Source organism: Talpa europaea (assembly GCF_964194135.1).
Source record: "Talpa europaea genome assembly, chromosome: 10".
Taxonomy (NCBI): Eukaryota; Metazoa; Chordata; class Mammalia; order Eulipotyphla; family Talpidae; genus Talpa; species Talpa europaea.
This window is the reverse complement of record NC_140077.1, coordinates 75,996,964-76,014,029: the sequence shown is the minus strand read 5'-3', so window position 1 is coordinate 76,014,029 and position 17,066 is coordinate 75,996,964. Positions and strand designations below refer to the sequence as shown.

The following is a 17,066-nucleotide window of genomic DNA, read 5'->3' as shown; positions in this document are numbered from 1 at the left end:
AGGCCCAAGGTGGTGTGGCTGACACCCCAGGAGCCAAGGGATGGGGGAAGGGCCTGTCTGAAGCCACCTGAGCCATCTCCCAGCCTCCAGCCAGGACTTGGCACTCCTGTGCAAAATTCTCTGCCTCGGGTATCCCCTAGTTTGGCTCCCAGTGGGGGAGGGGACATGCACAGACATCAATTCCATCAATTCCACTCACCTCTGTCCCCACCGTCCCCAGAAGCGAAGTCTTGGCCTGTTGTTCCCATGACAACTGCCTGTCAGAGCAGCTCAGTGCTGGAGGAGAGCTGCAGCCCACTCATCACTGGGGGACATCGGGGAGCTGCTGCTCCTAATGAGAGCTGGAGTGATGGCCAGGAAACCTTGACCACGGGACTCCCTTTGTCCTTTGAGGGAGAAAGAAACGAGTGCTGACTGGAGCAGGGGCTAGGCGCATTCCCTCTTCTCCTGTCCCTCCTGAGCCCAGGGTGCCCCCTCTCCCTTATTAAAGATAGATGACCCCAGGGAGGGTGGGGACAGGGGTCACCAGCTGCTGGGGCCTCTTGCCCCAAGATGGGCTAGGGATTGTTTGCAGGGAGAATGCAGCTTGGACCTCCAGCCCTGCTGCAAGACCAGGTGGGGGGACTGAGGGGAGGGGGTGAGCCAGACCATGGACCAGCCTGGGGATGGTGGCCTCCTGGGCCGTCGGCTGCACACCCCTAACAACAGGCACGTGCTGTTCACAAATACTAGCAGCTGATCAATGGAAGCTGAAATTGCTCGGGGTCCCTGTTTCTGTGTGGTTAGGTTGCTTTTTCATTGACAATCTGTAGAGGCAGGGAAGCAGAGCCCACAGAGCCTTGCATAAGGATGGGGGGCTGGGGGGAGTGAGAGAAGCTGGTTCTATCCGGCCCCTGCTTATTTTGCAGCTGAGACCTAGAACAGTCTGCTTATCGGTCTCTGCCAAACAAGCTATCCTAACACCTGCCCCAGGACTATTAAGGCTTAACCCCACTAGGAATGTGAAAGTGCCTGGCACACAGTAGGTAGCTAATAAATGTTAGTTTGTCTCCTTGCTTGTAGGTGGAAGGACAGATAAGGTCAGTTCTCCCAAGGGGCCTATGTGTTTCCAAGTATGGAAGCTCATTTTTCTCGTCCACTCTCTCCTCTGGAGAACCTTCTTCTGAATCTAGCTTTGTCCCAGCTCTAAATTTACCCCCAGCTCCATCTCTTCCAGGCTCAGGCCCCTGTGCTGGCCTGATGCTATAGAAAGGAGGGGGAAGGGCCAAGCACATCTGGTCTGTCCATGCCATCCCCGAGCAGTGCCTTCCAGGCCCCAGGCTTCCAACAGAAGCCTCAGCTGTGCTTTCCGAGGCCTGTGCGTGTCCTGGCCCAGGCTGGACCTCATTCAGCACACCGAAGGGGTTCTTTCCCTCTCACCAATCACTGCCCTTGCTTTAAAGGGCCCACCAAAAAGAAGGAATGCCAGGTTCTTCTAAGAACCAGGCACATTACCCAGCCAGGGAGAGTGGGGCTAGAAGATTGTGTTGTCACTGAGCTCAGATGTGGCCTGCAGTTGGGCAGACCTGGAAATCTCTCAGGGGAGATTTTTTTTTTTTTTTAAAAACATTTTATTTATTCATACAAGCACTGGGTACAGTCAGAAGTGCGGGAGGGTGAGAGAATTCACCAGAGCCAGAGCGGGGAGCAGAGCAGGCAGAAGGACCGAGGTACACTGCTGAGGGGAGCAGCGGGCGGCAGGAGAGGTCTGCGCGCCATGTGGGACCCTCCTGGTGGCCGGGGAGCAGCCGGGGATCGAATTGGCGCCGCAGAGGCCGCGGGCAGCTTCGCAACCCAGCGCTCAACCGCTGCGCCACCGGGGAGGCCCCTCAGGTTAGATTTTTTTTCCTGGCAAGTTGGTGCCATTTACAAGGTGGCCAGACCCTCAGCTGCTTGGTGTCCAAGGCCACTGTGGGCATATGCAGGCCCTGGTAGGCTTGTGTGACCACCTCTCCTGTCTCTTCCTGACCCCTGGGGCTCCCTTTGACATGGGTCCAAGGCTCTCCAGGGCAGCTCCGGCTTGCCCCACCTGGCCAGCCCACCGGGCAGGCGCTCAGGCTGCAGCTCTGGAGAAGCTAACCCACTACATGAGCTTCTCGGGTCCTTTCTCCTCTACCCCTTTTCTCTCTCTCACCTCCTTTCATTCTGAGAAGCGTGGAAATGGGATGGATTTTCCTTCTCAGAAGGAGAAACTGAGGCCCAGAAAGGCTGAACAAGATGTTCCCAACACCAGAAGATGCTGTTACTGGGGCTCAAGGCTGCTGGAGCTCTGAAGGCCCTTCCCTTCCAGATGTGGGGGCCCCTTTCCAGATGTGTGGGAAACTTCCAGATGTGCAGAGATCCCCTTGACTCCTCCAGTGAGAAGCCAGCTCGTGGGGGCAGGATTGGGTCAGGAGAGGTGGGGTGGGAGCCTCCGTCCCACACATGTTACCCATGAAGGAGGGGGAACAAGAGGAGGGGGTGGGGCTGAAACTTTCTCTTGGCCACCGCTGGTTCCCAGGCTCCTGCATTGGAATTGGAAAAGGAAGAGGCACATTCGGCGTGATCTGATCAGGCAGCTCAGCACGGCCATGGGTCTGGGCCAGCAGGCCACACAACCTGCCTGCCAGACACTCTAGGAAGGTTCTTCCAAGGCCAGAAGATTTGCAGGTTCCAGGGCTGGGACAAAGCCCAGAGAGGAGAAAGGACTCCCTCGAGGAAGTGGGGGCAGGCCCTGTGACTGCCAGTGAGGCCTGACTGGCTGGCGGCCCTGAGCCGTGGAGGTAGAGAAAGGCTGGGCTGGCCCATGGCCCGTTACTCCCCTGTCTCCTGGCAATCCTGTATCTCATTCATTCGGCAGAGTGGAGGACAGGCCTCCCCCTGCGATCTGTACGGAGGCCAGTTTCAGCATGTCAGTCAGAAAGGACCTCCTGATGTCCTGCTCTACTGTCCTTCAGAATCATTTCTGGAAAAGCATGGGTTTCAGAGCCAGGCTTGGGTTCGATTCCCAGTGTACCACTCATACAAGCTGTTACTTGGCCTCTCTGAACCCAACATCTGTAAAATGGGACAGACTATCATTCAGGGACCATGCTTAGCACATGGGAACACTAAGAAAAACTGTTTCCTTTCCCTTTTCTGCTTCAAGAGCATTGCAAGATTTCTAATATCTCCTCAGCAAACCTTATTCTGTTTCATCGTAGGATTCCTCTACCTTCTTAATTGCAGGTCTTTTTTTTTTAAAAGATTTATTTATTTATGCATACAAGAGCTGGAGTGCAGGCCAGAGGTGTAGGGGATGAGAGGACTCACCAGATACTGAGTAGGGGACAGAAGAGGCACTGCTGAGGGGAGCAGTGGGTGAGACAAGAGAGATCTGCTGCACCATGTGGGTCAGTTCCCTGGCCAGGGATCGAGCTCATCTTTAAAGCTATCCTCGCTTCTTCTTGTTTAAGTTTGTGTCCAAGCTCTGGGGGGCAGGGGAGGTGTGCCTAGGCTTTTGTCTCAGCCCCATCCTTTTGGTAGGTAGAGGTGGAGGTGGGAACGTATGGGTGGCAGATGGGCTGGGCTGGAGGATCCCCAGCGGCGGCCAGCAGAGGGTCGAGGTGCTCGCTGACACAGAAGGCCTCTCCAGAAATGGGAATGCCCCAGGGAGGTAGCCAGGCAGGGCTCACGACAGCACTTTGATGAGAAGCAGATGCCAGGCAGGCAGAGCTGGCTGGGGGGAGGGAGGTGTGTGCAGCCTCTAAGGCAGAGGGGCCTCTTCCTCCAAAGGAGCCCTGCTTCGCCATACTCCGCCCCAGGCTTTCTCCCTTGGAATCCTCCTTAAAACTCAGCCTCCACCTCCTCTATCCCCCAGCCGGACCTGAGACCAGCAGCCTGTGTCACTGTGACCCATTTGCTGCGTCTCCATTGGGCCTCAGTTTCTCCATTTCTAAAATGACCTCTGAGGCTCACGCCAGCTCTGATTTTTGTATTAACAAAAACAGCATAATGACCACCCTCTCCCAGGCGATAGCAGGGCCATCTATACAGACACATGCCCCAGGCCTGCTGCCAGTCCCCCCCCACCTTTGTCTCCCACCATGTCCCACTACCACCCAGATGCCACACCCTCTTTCTATTGTGCTACTTTTAAACAGTGGGTGGTGCATCGCTGTACTGAGGTGCTGGGTAGGACACCACAGTTCTCTGCCCTCTCTGGGGTCACAGTCCAGGGGGCAGAGACATGAAGTCTGAACAACAGCTCCGAGAGTTTTGTGTTGTCCCATCTCACAGGTGAGAGCACTGAGGCCCAGAGGCCTTGCTCACACACCTAGCTAGGTAATGGTGAGCTGGCTTGTGCCCGTGGCCTCCCACGCTTCATGTGCAGAGACGGCCCTTTTTCAGTTGCTGCGGGAGGCACCTTTCCTGAGCTGGGCACTCAGTGCCCTGTCACCAGGGTCACGCTTGCTCCCTAGTCAGTCCCCAACCAGAGCTGCCTGACTCAGCTGCAGTGCCAACCTCACTCCGCTCCAAGAAGGCAGGCACCCATCTTGGAGTCTGAGGTGGAAGCCAGGATTTCTAGGGGTTGATGGATGTTCAGAGGCCACTACGCATGGGACACGACCCCTCGCTGGAGTACAGCCGCTTCCAGTGCCAGGCGGTGCATGCACAGAGCAGAAAGCAAAGGCCTCGCTCGAACACTGCAGTAAGGAAGCGGCCCTGGGGCCCTGCAGGCAGGAGCATGACAGGGCCAGGCCCCCAGCAAGAGTGGCCGCTTCCCAGTGGTCACCTGGCCGCTGCAGTCCCTAGGAAATGAAGTGATAGCATTTAGGGGCAGGTGTGGGGTGGGGTCTGGACAGGCACGTGTGAGTGTGTGGTGTGGGTAGAGCTAGACGACAAAGCACCCTACCCAAAGCTGCCCTCACCGCAGCTCCCCTCAACATGGCTGCTGGATGTGCCTGCCACTGGATTAAAACACACTGTGTTTTACTGCGCTTCCCAGATACCTTGTCTCTTACAAACTGAAGGTGTGTGGCAGTGAGTCTGTCAGTGCCATATTCCCCACCAGCATGTGCTCCCTTCCTGTTTCTGGGTCACATTCAATTAAGTGATGTGCTTCGTTTCTTAGACATAATGCTCATGTGCACACAAGAGACTGCACTACAGTGTCAGTGTAACCCTTACATGCCTCTAGAAACCAAAAAAGTTGCGTGACTCGCTGTGCTGCCCTGCTCACTTGATTACAGTGTTCTGGAACCAAGCCCGCCCTGGGCTTGGGCCAGACTGGGCCTCAGCGTCATGGCCATGGATTACAGGTGCGCTTTCTCAAGGGGGCCAGATTTGAATGTTACTGGATCTGAAAGCACCCCACAGGCAAATGCCTAACAGAAAAGGCTAGTAGTTGGCCTTCTTGGTGGCACAGGGGATAAGTCTCAGAGCTATCAAATTATCAGCAGCCACTGCAGTACGAGTTCGAACCCCAGCCGGCGAGGGAGCTGACCCACATGGCGCAGCAGACCTCTCCTGTCTTGCCCGCTGCTCCCCTTAGCAGTGTATTTCAGTAAATCTGCCTGTTCTGCCCCCCCAGTTCTTATATGGTAAATAAATAAAATAAATCTTAAAAAAAACAAGGCCAGGGCCTCCCCGGTGGCGCAGCGGTTGAGTGCTGGGTTGGGAAGCTGCCCGCGGCCTCCGTGGCACCGGTTTGATCCCCGGCTGCTCCCCGGCCACTGGAGGAGGGTCCCGCATGGCGCACAGACCTCTCCTGCCGCCTGCTGCTCCCCTCAGCAGTGTACTTCGGTCCTTCTGCCTGCTCTGCTCTCCCCTCTGGCTCTGGTGAATTCTCTCACCCTCCCGCGCTTCTGACTGTACCCAGTGCATGTATAAACAAAACAAACAAACAAACAAATAAATAAAATAAATTTAAAAAAAACCATGCTTCTATTAAAAAAAAAAAAAAAAGGCCAGTAGTGTTAGCACAGACCCACCCCTGGGGCAGTGTGGTGCAATCCAGTAGGGCCCTCGGGTCTCTCAGGTGGTAAATGTTCTCATCTGAGCCCCAGTGGTTACCAGCTAGTGTGATGACATGGCTGTGGAGCACTTGAGATGTGGCTAGTGCAGCTGAGCAACTGAATTCCAATGTTTATTTGAATTTAATGAATTTAAGTTTAAAAGATGCTCAACATCATCAGTCATCAGGGAAATGAAATTAAATCTAGAGTGACATACCACTTCACCCCCATTAGAATGGTTATAATAAAAAAAAGTAACAAGTGTTGGTGAGGAGGTGGAGAGACCACATGCTGCTGGTGGAAATGTGAAATGATACAGCTACGGTGGAAAGAGCCTGGCAGCTCCTCAAACTGTTAAACAGAGTTACCATATGACCCAGACTTACACTTCCAGGTATCAATCCAATGAAGATACATGTTCATAAAATTTGTTGATGAATGTTCACAGCAGCATTATTCATAATAGGCAAAAAGTGGAAAAGACCTAAATGTCCATCAAATGATGAATGGAAAAAGAAAATGTGGTATATCCACACAGTGGAATAGTATTCAGCTATGAAAAGGAATGAGGTAGTGATACGTGATACAACCTGAATGAGCTTTGAAAATATTATGCCAAGTGGGGGCCTTTCTGGTGGCCTAGAGGTTAACTCTCAGCACTACCACTGTGAAGGCTCACCACCATGAGTTCAGTCCCCAGCCAGGGAGTTAGACTACATGGTGCAGCAGACCTCCCCTGTTTCACCCACTGCTCCCCTTAACAGTATATTTCAGGCCTCCCCTGTAGCGCAGTGGTTGCACACTGGGCTGCGAAACTGCCCGCAGCCTCTGCAGCGCCGGTTCACCAGTTCGACCCCCAGCCACCAGCAAGGGTCCCACATGGCGCACAGACCTCTCCTGCCGCACCCACTGCTCCCCTCAGCAGTGTGCTTCTGTCCTGCCTATTCTACTCCCCGCTCTGGCTCTGGTGAATTCTCTCACCCTCCCGCGCTTCTGACTGTACACAGTGCTTGTATAAATAAATAAATACATCTTAAAAAAAAAACAGTGTATTTCAGTCAATCAGCCTATTCTGCTCCCCATTCTGTCTCTCACCCCCTGCACCTCTGGCCTATACCCCCAGTTCTTCTAAGCTAAAATAAATAGAAAAATGCAAAAAAAAATTATGCTAAGTGAAAGAAACCAGTCACAAAGACCCCACATTTGTGATTACATTTAGTTCACATTCAAGATAGGCAAATTTATAGAGATGGAAGGTAGACTGGTGGTTGCCAGGAGTTAAGGCAAGGGGAGGATGGGACATGACTGCTATGGGTATGGAGTTTCTTGGGGGGAAGTGACAAAAATATTCTGGAATTAGATAGTGCTGATGGTCATACAACTTTGCAAATGTACTAAGAATCATGCATTGTACACTTTAAAAGAGCAAATGTATGTGGCATGTGCATTTTATCACTGTCCATTTGGTGGACTAAGTGTTTCTTGAGGCAGACTATCTGGCTTTACCATTTACTGCTGAATTACCTTAGCTGCTTACTTAACATTGCTGGGCTTCAGATTTCTCAAATGTCAAATGGGACAACTAACCGAACTACTTCAAAGGGTTGTCCTAGAAATTAGATGGTCTCGCACACATACAGCACACATCCGGGAAGAATGCCTGGCACACAGCGCTAGGAGAGTCAGCCAATGCTAATAATACTACTGGTTTCACAACCAGAAATCCCCCAGGACCCTCTTCCAGGGCCCACACCTGGGCCCAGCTCCCCAGCCCCTCCCAGGCCCTCTCCCCTCCCCCAACACTGCCTGCAGATGGTTCGCTCTGCAGTGTAAATTGTTGCTATAACAACCATTCCCAGCTCCCAGCAGCATGACTTCATGGGAGCAGGCCATCATAGGAAGAGTATGGGCCTCGCTGGGAGTAAAAAGCATTTCTAGTAAAACTTGAGGTCACCAGGCAGGAGAGGCAGAGCCTACCTGGGAACTGGGACCACTTCCCTGGGCTGAGGCTGGCAAGCCAGTTTCTGTAGGAGGCCTACACTGCAGGTTGATCCTAGAGTCTAAGTCTTTAAATGAGACAAGACTGGGCACTGAAAATGTTCTAGAATCTTCTCTGTGATCCAATAACTTAAATACTCAGAGGGAAATGGGATGGGAGAAGTAGACAGGATTAACGACTCTTTTCCTGGTCCCACAGTCCTCCCAATGGACCCCTAATTGACTCAACAAGCCATTTCTTGAGGTGATAAACTGGTGTTGGAGATGCAGGAGTGAGTTGTGGATCCCTTTCCCTAGAGCTTTAATGCTTACTTTCCAAGCTCCCTTCCAAAGGCTGCACTTGCTGCTACAGCTGGGCTGACCCAGCTAGCCAAGTGGGGCTGCCCTTGGGCTCACTTCCTGCCCTTCCTTACGGCAGAGATGCCACCACACTCCCCCTGAAACAGGACACACCCCAGGGACAGTTTGACCCAATTGTTGGGTCCTCACCCACAGACTTAAGAATGCAGGACATGACCCAAAATCAGACACGGTGTGAAACAATAACAGGATTTATTTACACAAGGAGTGAAAAGAGGGACCACAGAGAGAATTTACAGGCTGGCACATGGCCAGATGCTGCTGTCCTACCCTAGCTCGCGTCCGCTGTGCAGACACCAAGGTCCAAGCCAAAGCCACAGGTGGCAAGCTGGTGGCTTCTCCACAGACACCCCATTCACCAACAGTTTAGTTGCCAAAAGCCCCAGCTCTGCACCCTTTTCCCACCAACTTCTGCTCAGGGGGTAGAGTCTGGAAAGCTCCACCTTCTGCCATCAAGTTGGTTATGAGCTGCACCCATCGGCATGGAGGTGCCTCCTCACTTTTTCCTCTTACACCCCAGAAAGAGCCAGGGGATGAATCTCCCCAGGAACATTGTGGAGCAGTGGGCGGAGGCCTCAGGTTGTGAGGTCAGTCCCTTACTTTCTCCCCACAGGCAGCACATCACCTGCAGGCATTGGAGTGGAAAGGCCAGTGTAGTCTCTGAAAACTGGCTGCAAATCCGAGGTTGCCAAGTGGAGCCCCCTCATGCCCAGGGCTGGTTGGCTTGTCCCCAGCAGCCGCAGAATCCAGGTGCTGCTCCTTTTCCCAGGAGCTGCAGGGTCCCCAGAGTAGGTACTACCAACTCTTGACTCTTTTCCAAGGATGATAAGACAACCTCGGCACTGAGACCCGGGGTGGCCAAGAATGCAAATCCTGCAGTGCCTGGGTGGAAAGGAGTTGTACTAACAATATAGAGGGAAAGAGACCCTTTGGGTGGCTGCTCCCCAGGCTGAGAGATAACTGCCCTTAACAGCACTGCCGCAGCAGCAAGGCCCCCGCAGTCTGAGGACCGGCAGTGCCCCCTTGTGGCTTTTCTCAGCAGCAAGCCCCAGAGACCCTGACAGGCGCTGAACTGGGCCTGGCATTCTCTGGGGAACAGGGGTGGGGGCGCACCTCTTAGACCAAGCCTGGAGGTGAGGAGTGGACCTTCCCAGTGAACACACCATGAATTCGTGCCCAGGGAGTAGACTTGGTCTGAAGTCCCTGATACACTGCCCAGCAACCTGGCACCAGGAGTCCAGCTCATTTTGTGATCTCTGTCCTCTTCTGGCAGATGTGAGGATCTTAGAATGTGAGCCTCTGTATCACATCACCCAGATTGGGAGTTTGCAAAAATGCAGATTCCCGGTCCCTCTCTCCAACATGCTGAGGCCTAGCCTCTGGGGGTGACACCCTTGTACCTGCACTGTGGGAGAAGGATGTTTATTCAGACTTCATCCAACCACAAAACCATAGGACCAGACTACCAGAGATGATTAGGGCCCTTAGGGTGTTCCCTGCCCCACCTTCTTTATTTTATAGGTAAGGAAGAGCAGTAATTTACTCAAGGCCCTATAGCTCATTAGTGGGTGTCCTTGGGGAAAAACAAGCTGGTCCCCTCTGCCTGCCCCAAACTGCCTTCCTTCCACACACCCTGTGCCTTCCACTTCCTCTGGGCCCGGTGGAGACTCATCAAGAGGGTCTCTAACCCATGCCGTCTCTCTCACTCAGAGTCAAAATTGTAGGTGATCTGGAAAGATCCCTGCCTGGGAACTGCAGACCAGAGGGGACCATGCATGGCCCCCTCTCCAGCCCAATTTTGCTTCAACTTCTTTTTCCCCTTTCCTGGCCACGTGGCCAACACATTATTTCTTTCAGTCTTTTTCTAGGCATTTGTCCCCACACAGCAACAGTCAGACAGCTCCTGGACTGTGGGCGCCACTCAGCCTCGCTGTAGTTGAAAGGGTTCAGGATTCTCCAGGGCAAAGATGAAAACCCCCAGGAGCTCCTCTGGGGAGCAGGAGCTCGCAACAACTAGAAGCAAGTGATTCACTGCGGGGTTCTGTGACAGCCACCTCTGGCAATATTGTGACTTGTAGGGGCGGAGGGGGGGCAAGGAGTGAAATGATAGGATTAGTAACAGAATAAATAGTCCTCTACCTGCACTCTTCATGGAAGTGGGGTGCCTCTTGCATGGAGACCCACCAATTTTCTTTCTAAGGCCCCTGGGGCCTTAGGTTGTGAGGCCCTCAGATGGTGAGAGAAAGGGTGGTGAGAGGGGAGATAGAGCTGCTGTAGGAATGAGTAGCTGAGGGCAAGGGAGAGTGCATGAGGGTCCTCTGCACCCCTTCACCCCAGCCACACTGAGCCTTTGAAGACTCAAGTGGGGAGCCCATTCAGTGCAAGGCTGCTGGCTGTGTGGAGCCCCACTCCCAGGCCCTGCCAGATTCTGAGCAGTGCTAGAGCCTGGAAGGGATCGGAAGAACAAGGGGTGCACTGAGTTGGCCTGCAGAGGAGCGGGATGGACTTGAGCAGAGGAGAGGGAGAAAAAATGGTCCCGACTCCCAAAGACGTTTGCTTGACTAGAAACAGACCGATCATCAGCAAATCCTGGTTGTGATGTGGGCAAACTCCAAGGGCCTTTGTGGTTACTGTACTGAATATTATTGGGAGAAAGCAGCCTGTGGGCGAGGTTGTTAGATATTTGTGTTGAAATGGCTTTTATTATAATGGTATTTGACCTGGGTGTACTGAGCTCAAAATGTCACAAATTTTAGAACTTACAGAAGACTTGGACTCTGCCCTTGGGATTTAGCAGAGTCAGGAGAGATTTTTTGAGAGTTGTTGGGAATATCTGTCTGTGTCTTTGTGTTTGTGTATGTGTGTGCACGTGTGCACATGCTCTTCTGGATCATTTAGTCTAGTCTGGATTTCCAAGTGGATCTATTCCCATGCCATCCCACAGGGTTGCCTGACCTTCTGGCCCGTCTGGTGATACAGCTCACAGTGTCTCACCCTGACCTACAACATGAAACCAGGAGACAGTGTCCTGGTGCCCTGCCCCGCCCTGCCCCCCTGGGTGACTCTGGGCAAACCTATCCCCTCTCTGGTCTGAGTGGTGTGTTGTTTCCCCTCATCTAGAAATGGACTCTCTCAAGCCCTGAATTGCCATGACTTGAAGACATTCTTCCTCTTGACTCACCTCCCGCTGGGCACTCACAAAAGCCACTCACAAAAGCAGGTGTAGAAGTCAGATGTGAAAGCAGCCCTTGTGGCCTGTGCCCTGGGCTCAGCTGCTAATGTGGGCTCTGAAACATTGGTGGAAGTAATTAAGATTTCAACAGCAGTTATTGCCATTTACTTAATTGTCAGCTAATAATTAAAATTGTACAGAACTTGGGGAAATGTGACTGCTGACTTGGAGCTCCTCCTTCCTACCCGCAAGGCCCAAAATCTGCCGGGATCATAACCCTCTGCTGGAGGTCCAGTCATGACTACATCAGATTGTAGACTGACGGCAGGGAAAGCCCAAGGCCCAGCATGGCCCAAGGCATCAACTGGTCCCAAGTGAACAGGATTGAAGCTAGAATGTCACTCTGGTGGGGGGCAGACCAGTCGGACCTGATGACACAGGGACAAGGTTTGGATACCTTCATCCATCCCCTGTCTCCAAGAATGGGGGCCTCCCCCAGGAAGAGTGAGGTGCCAGAGGAGAATGGGGTCCACCTGCGGGCACAGCACCATCTACCTGCAAAAAAAGAGCCAAGGAGTCAGCACCAGCCCCATCCAAGGGTGCACCCCTGGTTCAGCCACCTCTTTGTGCCTTCAGACCAATAGTGCTACCATCTATAGAGCACATACTGTGTGCCTAAGCACTTGATGTGAACTAGCTCTTTAATCCTCATGGCAGTCCTACCAGGTGGGTGCCACTATTCTCGGCATTTTATAGAAGAGACGTCAGCAACAGGGCGAGGTGGCTTGTTCAAGGTCAAACCAGTCACGAAAGGACAGTGGCAGGATCTGAACTCAGGATCTGAACTGTGTTCTTGCTCCTACACCACACTGTCAGCTCCTGCCCCATGTCTCAGTCTCTTGGGTAGCAAGTCTTGTCCTCCTAAGGGAACCCGTTCTCTTTCTGACATTGGTGTAGCTAGAAGGAACCTTTGCCACCATCGTGCCAGTGCACTCTGGTCATCCCTCCTCCAGGGAATGATAAACTCCCCCTCTGCGTTGATTTAGTTTTTTTCCTTCTTCACCTGTCATGGGAGATATGGCCACTAATTCTCTGCATGCATGTGTCCGCAGGGCTGCAGAGCTGTGTCAACATGACTGAGTTTGTGGGTGTCCACAGGCTCCTGGCTGGACCACGCAGCTGCGTATATCTGGAACACACATGCTTCTCAAGGCAGAGTATTGTAGTGGAAGCAACCACTGGGACTTGGGACTCACGCAAGCGTAGGAAGCACCTAGTGTCACATCTGGCACCTGGTACACATTCAGTAAATGGCATCAATTGCATTAGTCTGTGTGTGCACCTATGGGTCAGGTTTATTTGCTCACCAGTCCTTGGCCCAGATCTTAGTCCTTCATCCTTGGGGTGCCTTCTGTGGTCTTGTGTAAGACATGGAAAGAAACACCACCCTATCCTGCAGTGCCACAGTGCATGCTGGGAGGATGCTGCTGTTTGTGGTTTCTGTGAGTTGCCGTGGTAATGGCTGCATTGGGAGACTCTTGCTCTCTTCTGAGTCCAAACTGCATACATCCTCCCAGTTGCTCCATTTGCAGGAAAAGCCTTGGGGTGACAGCCTAGGACAACCTCATGAGCTCTTCCAGGATCATGTGAATGTCAAATTGCCTTCCAGTCTGGGCAAAGCATCTAAGCTTCTTGAGCTCAGGAGACCTTCCCTTTACATGCATGCCAGTCCTCTCATTCTGGGGCTTCTGCTGCATGCCCAAGAATGTGTGTGTCACTGATGAATGTAGACCAGAGTCAGACTTCCCAGGAGTCTCTTTTGCAGGTGGCATGCTCAAGATGACCACCAGAGGACACTGCTGGGGCACCAAGGGAGATGTCGGGTACAGGCTCCAAGGACTCATCCAAGCCTAAGAGCAGACAGCAGATGCTGGTCCCCCGGCAAGTCAAGCGCTGTCTCACTTCCCTTTAGGGGGTAGCTGCTGCAGATGTTCCTGTCACCCCCACCCTACTGCTTGTCACCCCCACCCTGTAGATATCTAGACGCCCAGCTTGCCAGTTATTGGTTTGGACTGACTCACTTCCAAGGGCTCTGTGACTAATTCTTGGCAAGTCTAGGAGACTTTGGGGTGTTCTCATCAACTCTGGTGACATGGAAATGGGGTCGGGGGCTAGGGCCAGGGTCTGTGGGGGAAAGAGGGCACTGTGATCAATACATTGACAAGTGGGAAAGTGTTTTTTTCTGTCACTACTGGAGCATTAAGATCTAAGTTCCCACAGCCCTCCTCTGCACCCGTGAAGTCTTAGGGAACAGAGTGACCCTTGTGATGCTGGCCTCTGTGAGTCAAATAATTTTCCCTAATAAAAGGAACCTCTGGGCCTCCCCAGTGGCGCAGCAGTTGAGCGCTGGGTTGCGATGCTGCCCGCAGCGCAGCCTCTGCAGCGCTGGTTCGATTCCCGGCCACCGGGTGAGGGTCCCACATGGCACTCAGACCTCTGCTGCCGCCTGCTGCTCCCCTCAGCAGTGTACTTCGTCAGTCTGCCTGCTCTGCTCTCCGCTCTCTGCTCTGGCTCTGGTGAATTCTCTCACCCTCCTGCGCTTCTGACTGTACCCAGTGCTTGTATAAATAAATAAATAAATCTTTAAAATAAAAATAAAAGGAGCATCTTCCCAGTGGGACATGCATCTATGCTTTCTTTTTTCAATGTATTTTAAAAATTAAGGTAGCACGCATTCCTTCTTGAAATGTTCATTGAGCACCTACTATTTGCCACTGCTATGCTTGATGCTAGTGGTCCAGAGATGCCCTGTGATATATCGAAAGAAACAGGAGTTTCTTTCTGGCCTCAACTCTGCTCTGTGCTGCATGTTAGGCATGTGACCTGGGGCAATTTGCTGCATCTCTCTGAGTCTTAGTTTTCTCATCTGTAAAATCGGACGATATAACAAATTTCTCATAAATGTAAGGTTTCAACTAGATGATGGCTGAAAAGGGTTGGCACAGGATCTCTTAGTGACCTTCTTTGGATCACACAGCCCTGTTGCCGTGCCTGCCTTTCTCTCATCTCTGCCAAACTTGGGCAAGCAATGCCCTGGCCCCGAAACCCATATCTTGGCACTGTGTTCCCAGTCCCCACATAGGCATTTTAGAACTGAGCTTTAACAACATATATTTACATTTTCTGATCCTGCCTGAGTTCCCTGCCAAGCCATGGAGCTGCTTATAAGGTGACACTTGCCAGGGTAAATAGACATTAGCAGCCATAGAAGTGACGCCAGCCTGGCCCAGAGGTTGCCATTTGTCCCTTCTTTCCACCAGCATCGAGACCTGGATCCATCATGCTGACCACGAAGTGCCTCTCATCACCATCACCAGTCTCCTACCAGCGCCCCCAGGAAGGGGAAAGAGTAGTGACTGGGCCTGGGTGTGGCACCAGTTCTCAGTAAAGGTGCTTTAAAGCTTCTGGAAAAGGTGGCGCTGCCTGGCTCCCTGCCCACCCTACCCAGCCTCCAGCGGCCTGCACTTAATCTTAGGGAAAATGATTCAGAAACATTCTTGTTTCTGGGGGTGAGAGATCCTCTCATTCTGATTCGGGCAGGTGCTGGGGTGGGGGGCAGGTCTGGGTCCAGGTGGGTAGTTTGACTTTCAGCACAGGAGGCTGAAGATTTGGGGGATGTAAGGAAAGGGCTGTAGCCTTGTGGGTCAGAATCGATGCAGGTTCGGCTTTATTGGCACCTTTCTGTCCTTCCCTCACTCTCTCCCGTAGATTGTCCTTCAGGGTGGAGTGTGGGGGGAGTTGATGCCATTAAGGGCTTTGGATCCCAAAGTCAAGGCCAGGCCTTCAGGGCCTACCATGCCACCTGGCACGAGGTATGTTTGAAAAAGACTCATTGGCTGGATTGATGGAAGGAGAAAGTTCACAGAATTTCTTGATTTCAGCTCAAGTGCCCTTCATTTTCACTCCAGAAAGGTGATGGGATGAATTTGTTTGCTGTTGTAGATTCTCATCCTACTAAGCTACTTAGACACCAAGGCCAGGTGAAATGTCTTGAAAACGCCTGCTCATCCCTCTACCTCCTACCAGCCTCACCTTTTGGAGACTATCTGAGCTATGTCCCCTGAACCCCATGGTCCAGATACTCCCCAACTCCAGATATTTCCCAGTCAGGACTATGGAAGTAGGGTATGCCTTGCCTTGTGGCTTGTAGTGGCTCCCCAGAGCCAATCACTAACATCTCCTTCTAACTTCATGGTCAGTGCATTCAGGTCGGCAGCTTCAAAGCAGCCATGGCAGAGGTATTCACACCACTGAAATTGGCAAACACTACATATTGGGGTGGCCCTGCCCCAAGAGCCAGTTGTTAAACATTTCCCAGCACATTGCTGGAGATGCTGCTTCAGGCAGAATATGTTCCAGCTATTCTCAATCATGGGAACTCTGTGAAAAGCAGGGTGTCCCCATGGTGAAGCCAGGGAAGAGGAGTGTACTCAGAGGGCCTGGGAGGAAGCAGAGCACTGAAGGCCCACACTGTGGCCGCCTTTCAGGTTTGAGACTCCAGAAAAGGTTCAAGAACTTGTGTCCAGGGCCTCCCTGGTGGTACAAGATGTTAAGCACCGCACTATGAAGCAATCCATGGCCTCTGCAGCACAAGTTCGATCCCCGGCTGGCCAGGGAGCAACCCACATGGCGCAGCAGAACCTCTCCTGTCTCACCCGCTGCTCCCCTCAGCAGTGTATTTCAGTCAGTTCTCCATTCTGTCTCTGATGAATTCTCTCACCCCCTGCACCTCTGGCCTGTACCCCAGCTCTTGTATGCATAAATAAATCAATCTTTAAAAAAAAAAAAAGAACCTGTGTCCAAGGCCTTTAGGAGGACCTGAGAGGCAGGTGAGCGGCGTGTCCTCAGGCCTGACCTCCTGGAGACATGGTCTACCTCCACTTTCCTGACCCCCTACCTCTCAGCAATAAGTTTTCTTCACTCATCCAATCTTCCTTTTCTCCCTCTCAGACCCAGAGTCCCAGAGAAAGAGGACGGTGCAGAATGTTTTAGATCTTCGACAGAACCTGGAAGAGACCATGTCCAGCCTTCGAGGGTCCCAGGTGACTCACAGGTGAGTGGGAGCAGCCTTCTCTCTCCTATTCTGGAGGCTGGACCCGCCTGACCTCTGCCAGACATCACAGGTCAGCTGGGAGGCCCACGGCATGCAGGGAGAGTCAGAAGCCACAGAGCCACCAGAGTAGGGAGGGCCATGTACAAAAAAGAAGCCTGACTTTGTAGGGTGTCTGCTTGGGCGTGAGCATTGGATTTCATTAAAGTGAGTGAGTTTGAACACCACCAGAGTGGGGGATGGGCAGCCATGCTATCTCCTGTGATTCTTAGCGGTCAACCTCATTTGTCAAGGATTTGCTAAGTGAGCGCCTCTCCTGTTTTGAAGTTTCCATCACTCTGGGATTCCAGGATCTGTGCCCTTCCCAACACCCAGGATCCTCTCACACTTCTGCTAGTTACTTTCCCTCTTA

The 17,066-nt window shown here is 52.5% G+C and overlaps 1 protein-coding gene across 7 annotated transcripts in view; it reads left to right on the top strand.

The window, feature by feature from the left end:
• NAV1 (neuron navigator 1) overlaps positions 1-17,066 on the top strand; it is a gene marked incomplete at both ends in the record, with an annotated part of 168,655 nt that overhangs the window by 62,667 nt on the left and 88,922 nt on the right. For all 7 annotated transcript variants that reach the window (XM_084244935.1, XM_084244934.1, XM_084244933.1 and 4 more), the window contains one exon: positions 16,555-16,657. In XM_084244935.1, the coding sequence (XP_084101061.1) occupies positions 16,555-16,657 (103 nt within the window). The remainder of the gene's footprint in view (positions 1-16,554; positions 16,658-17,066) is intronic.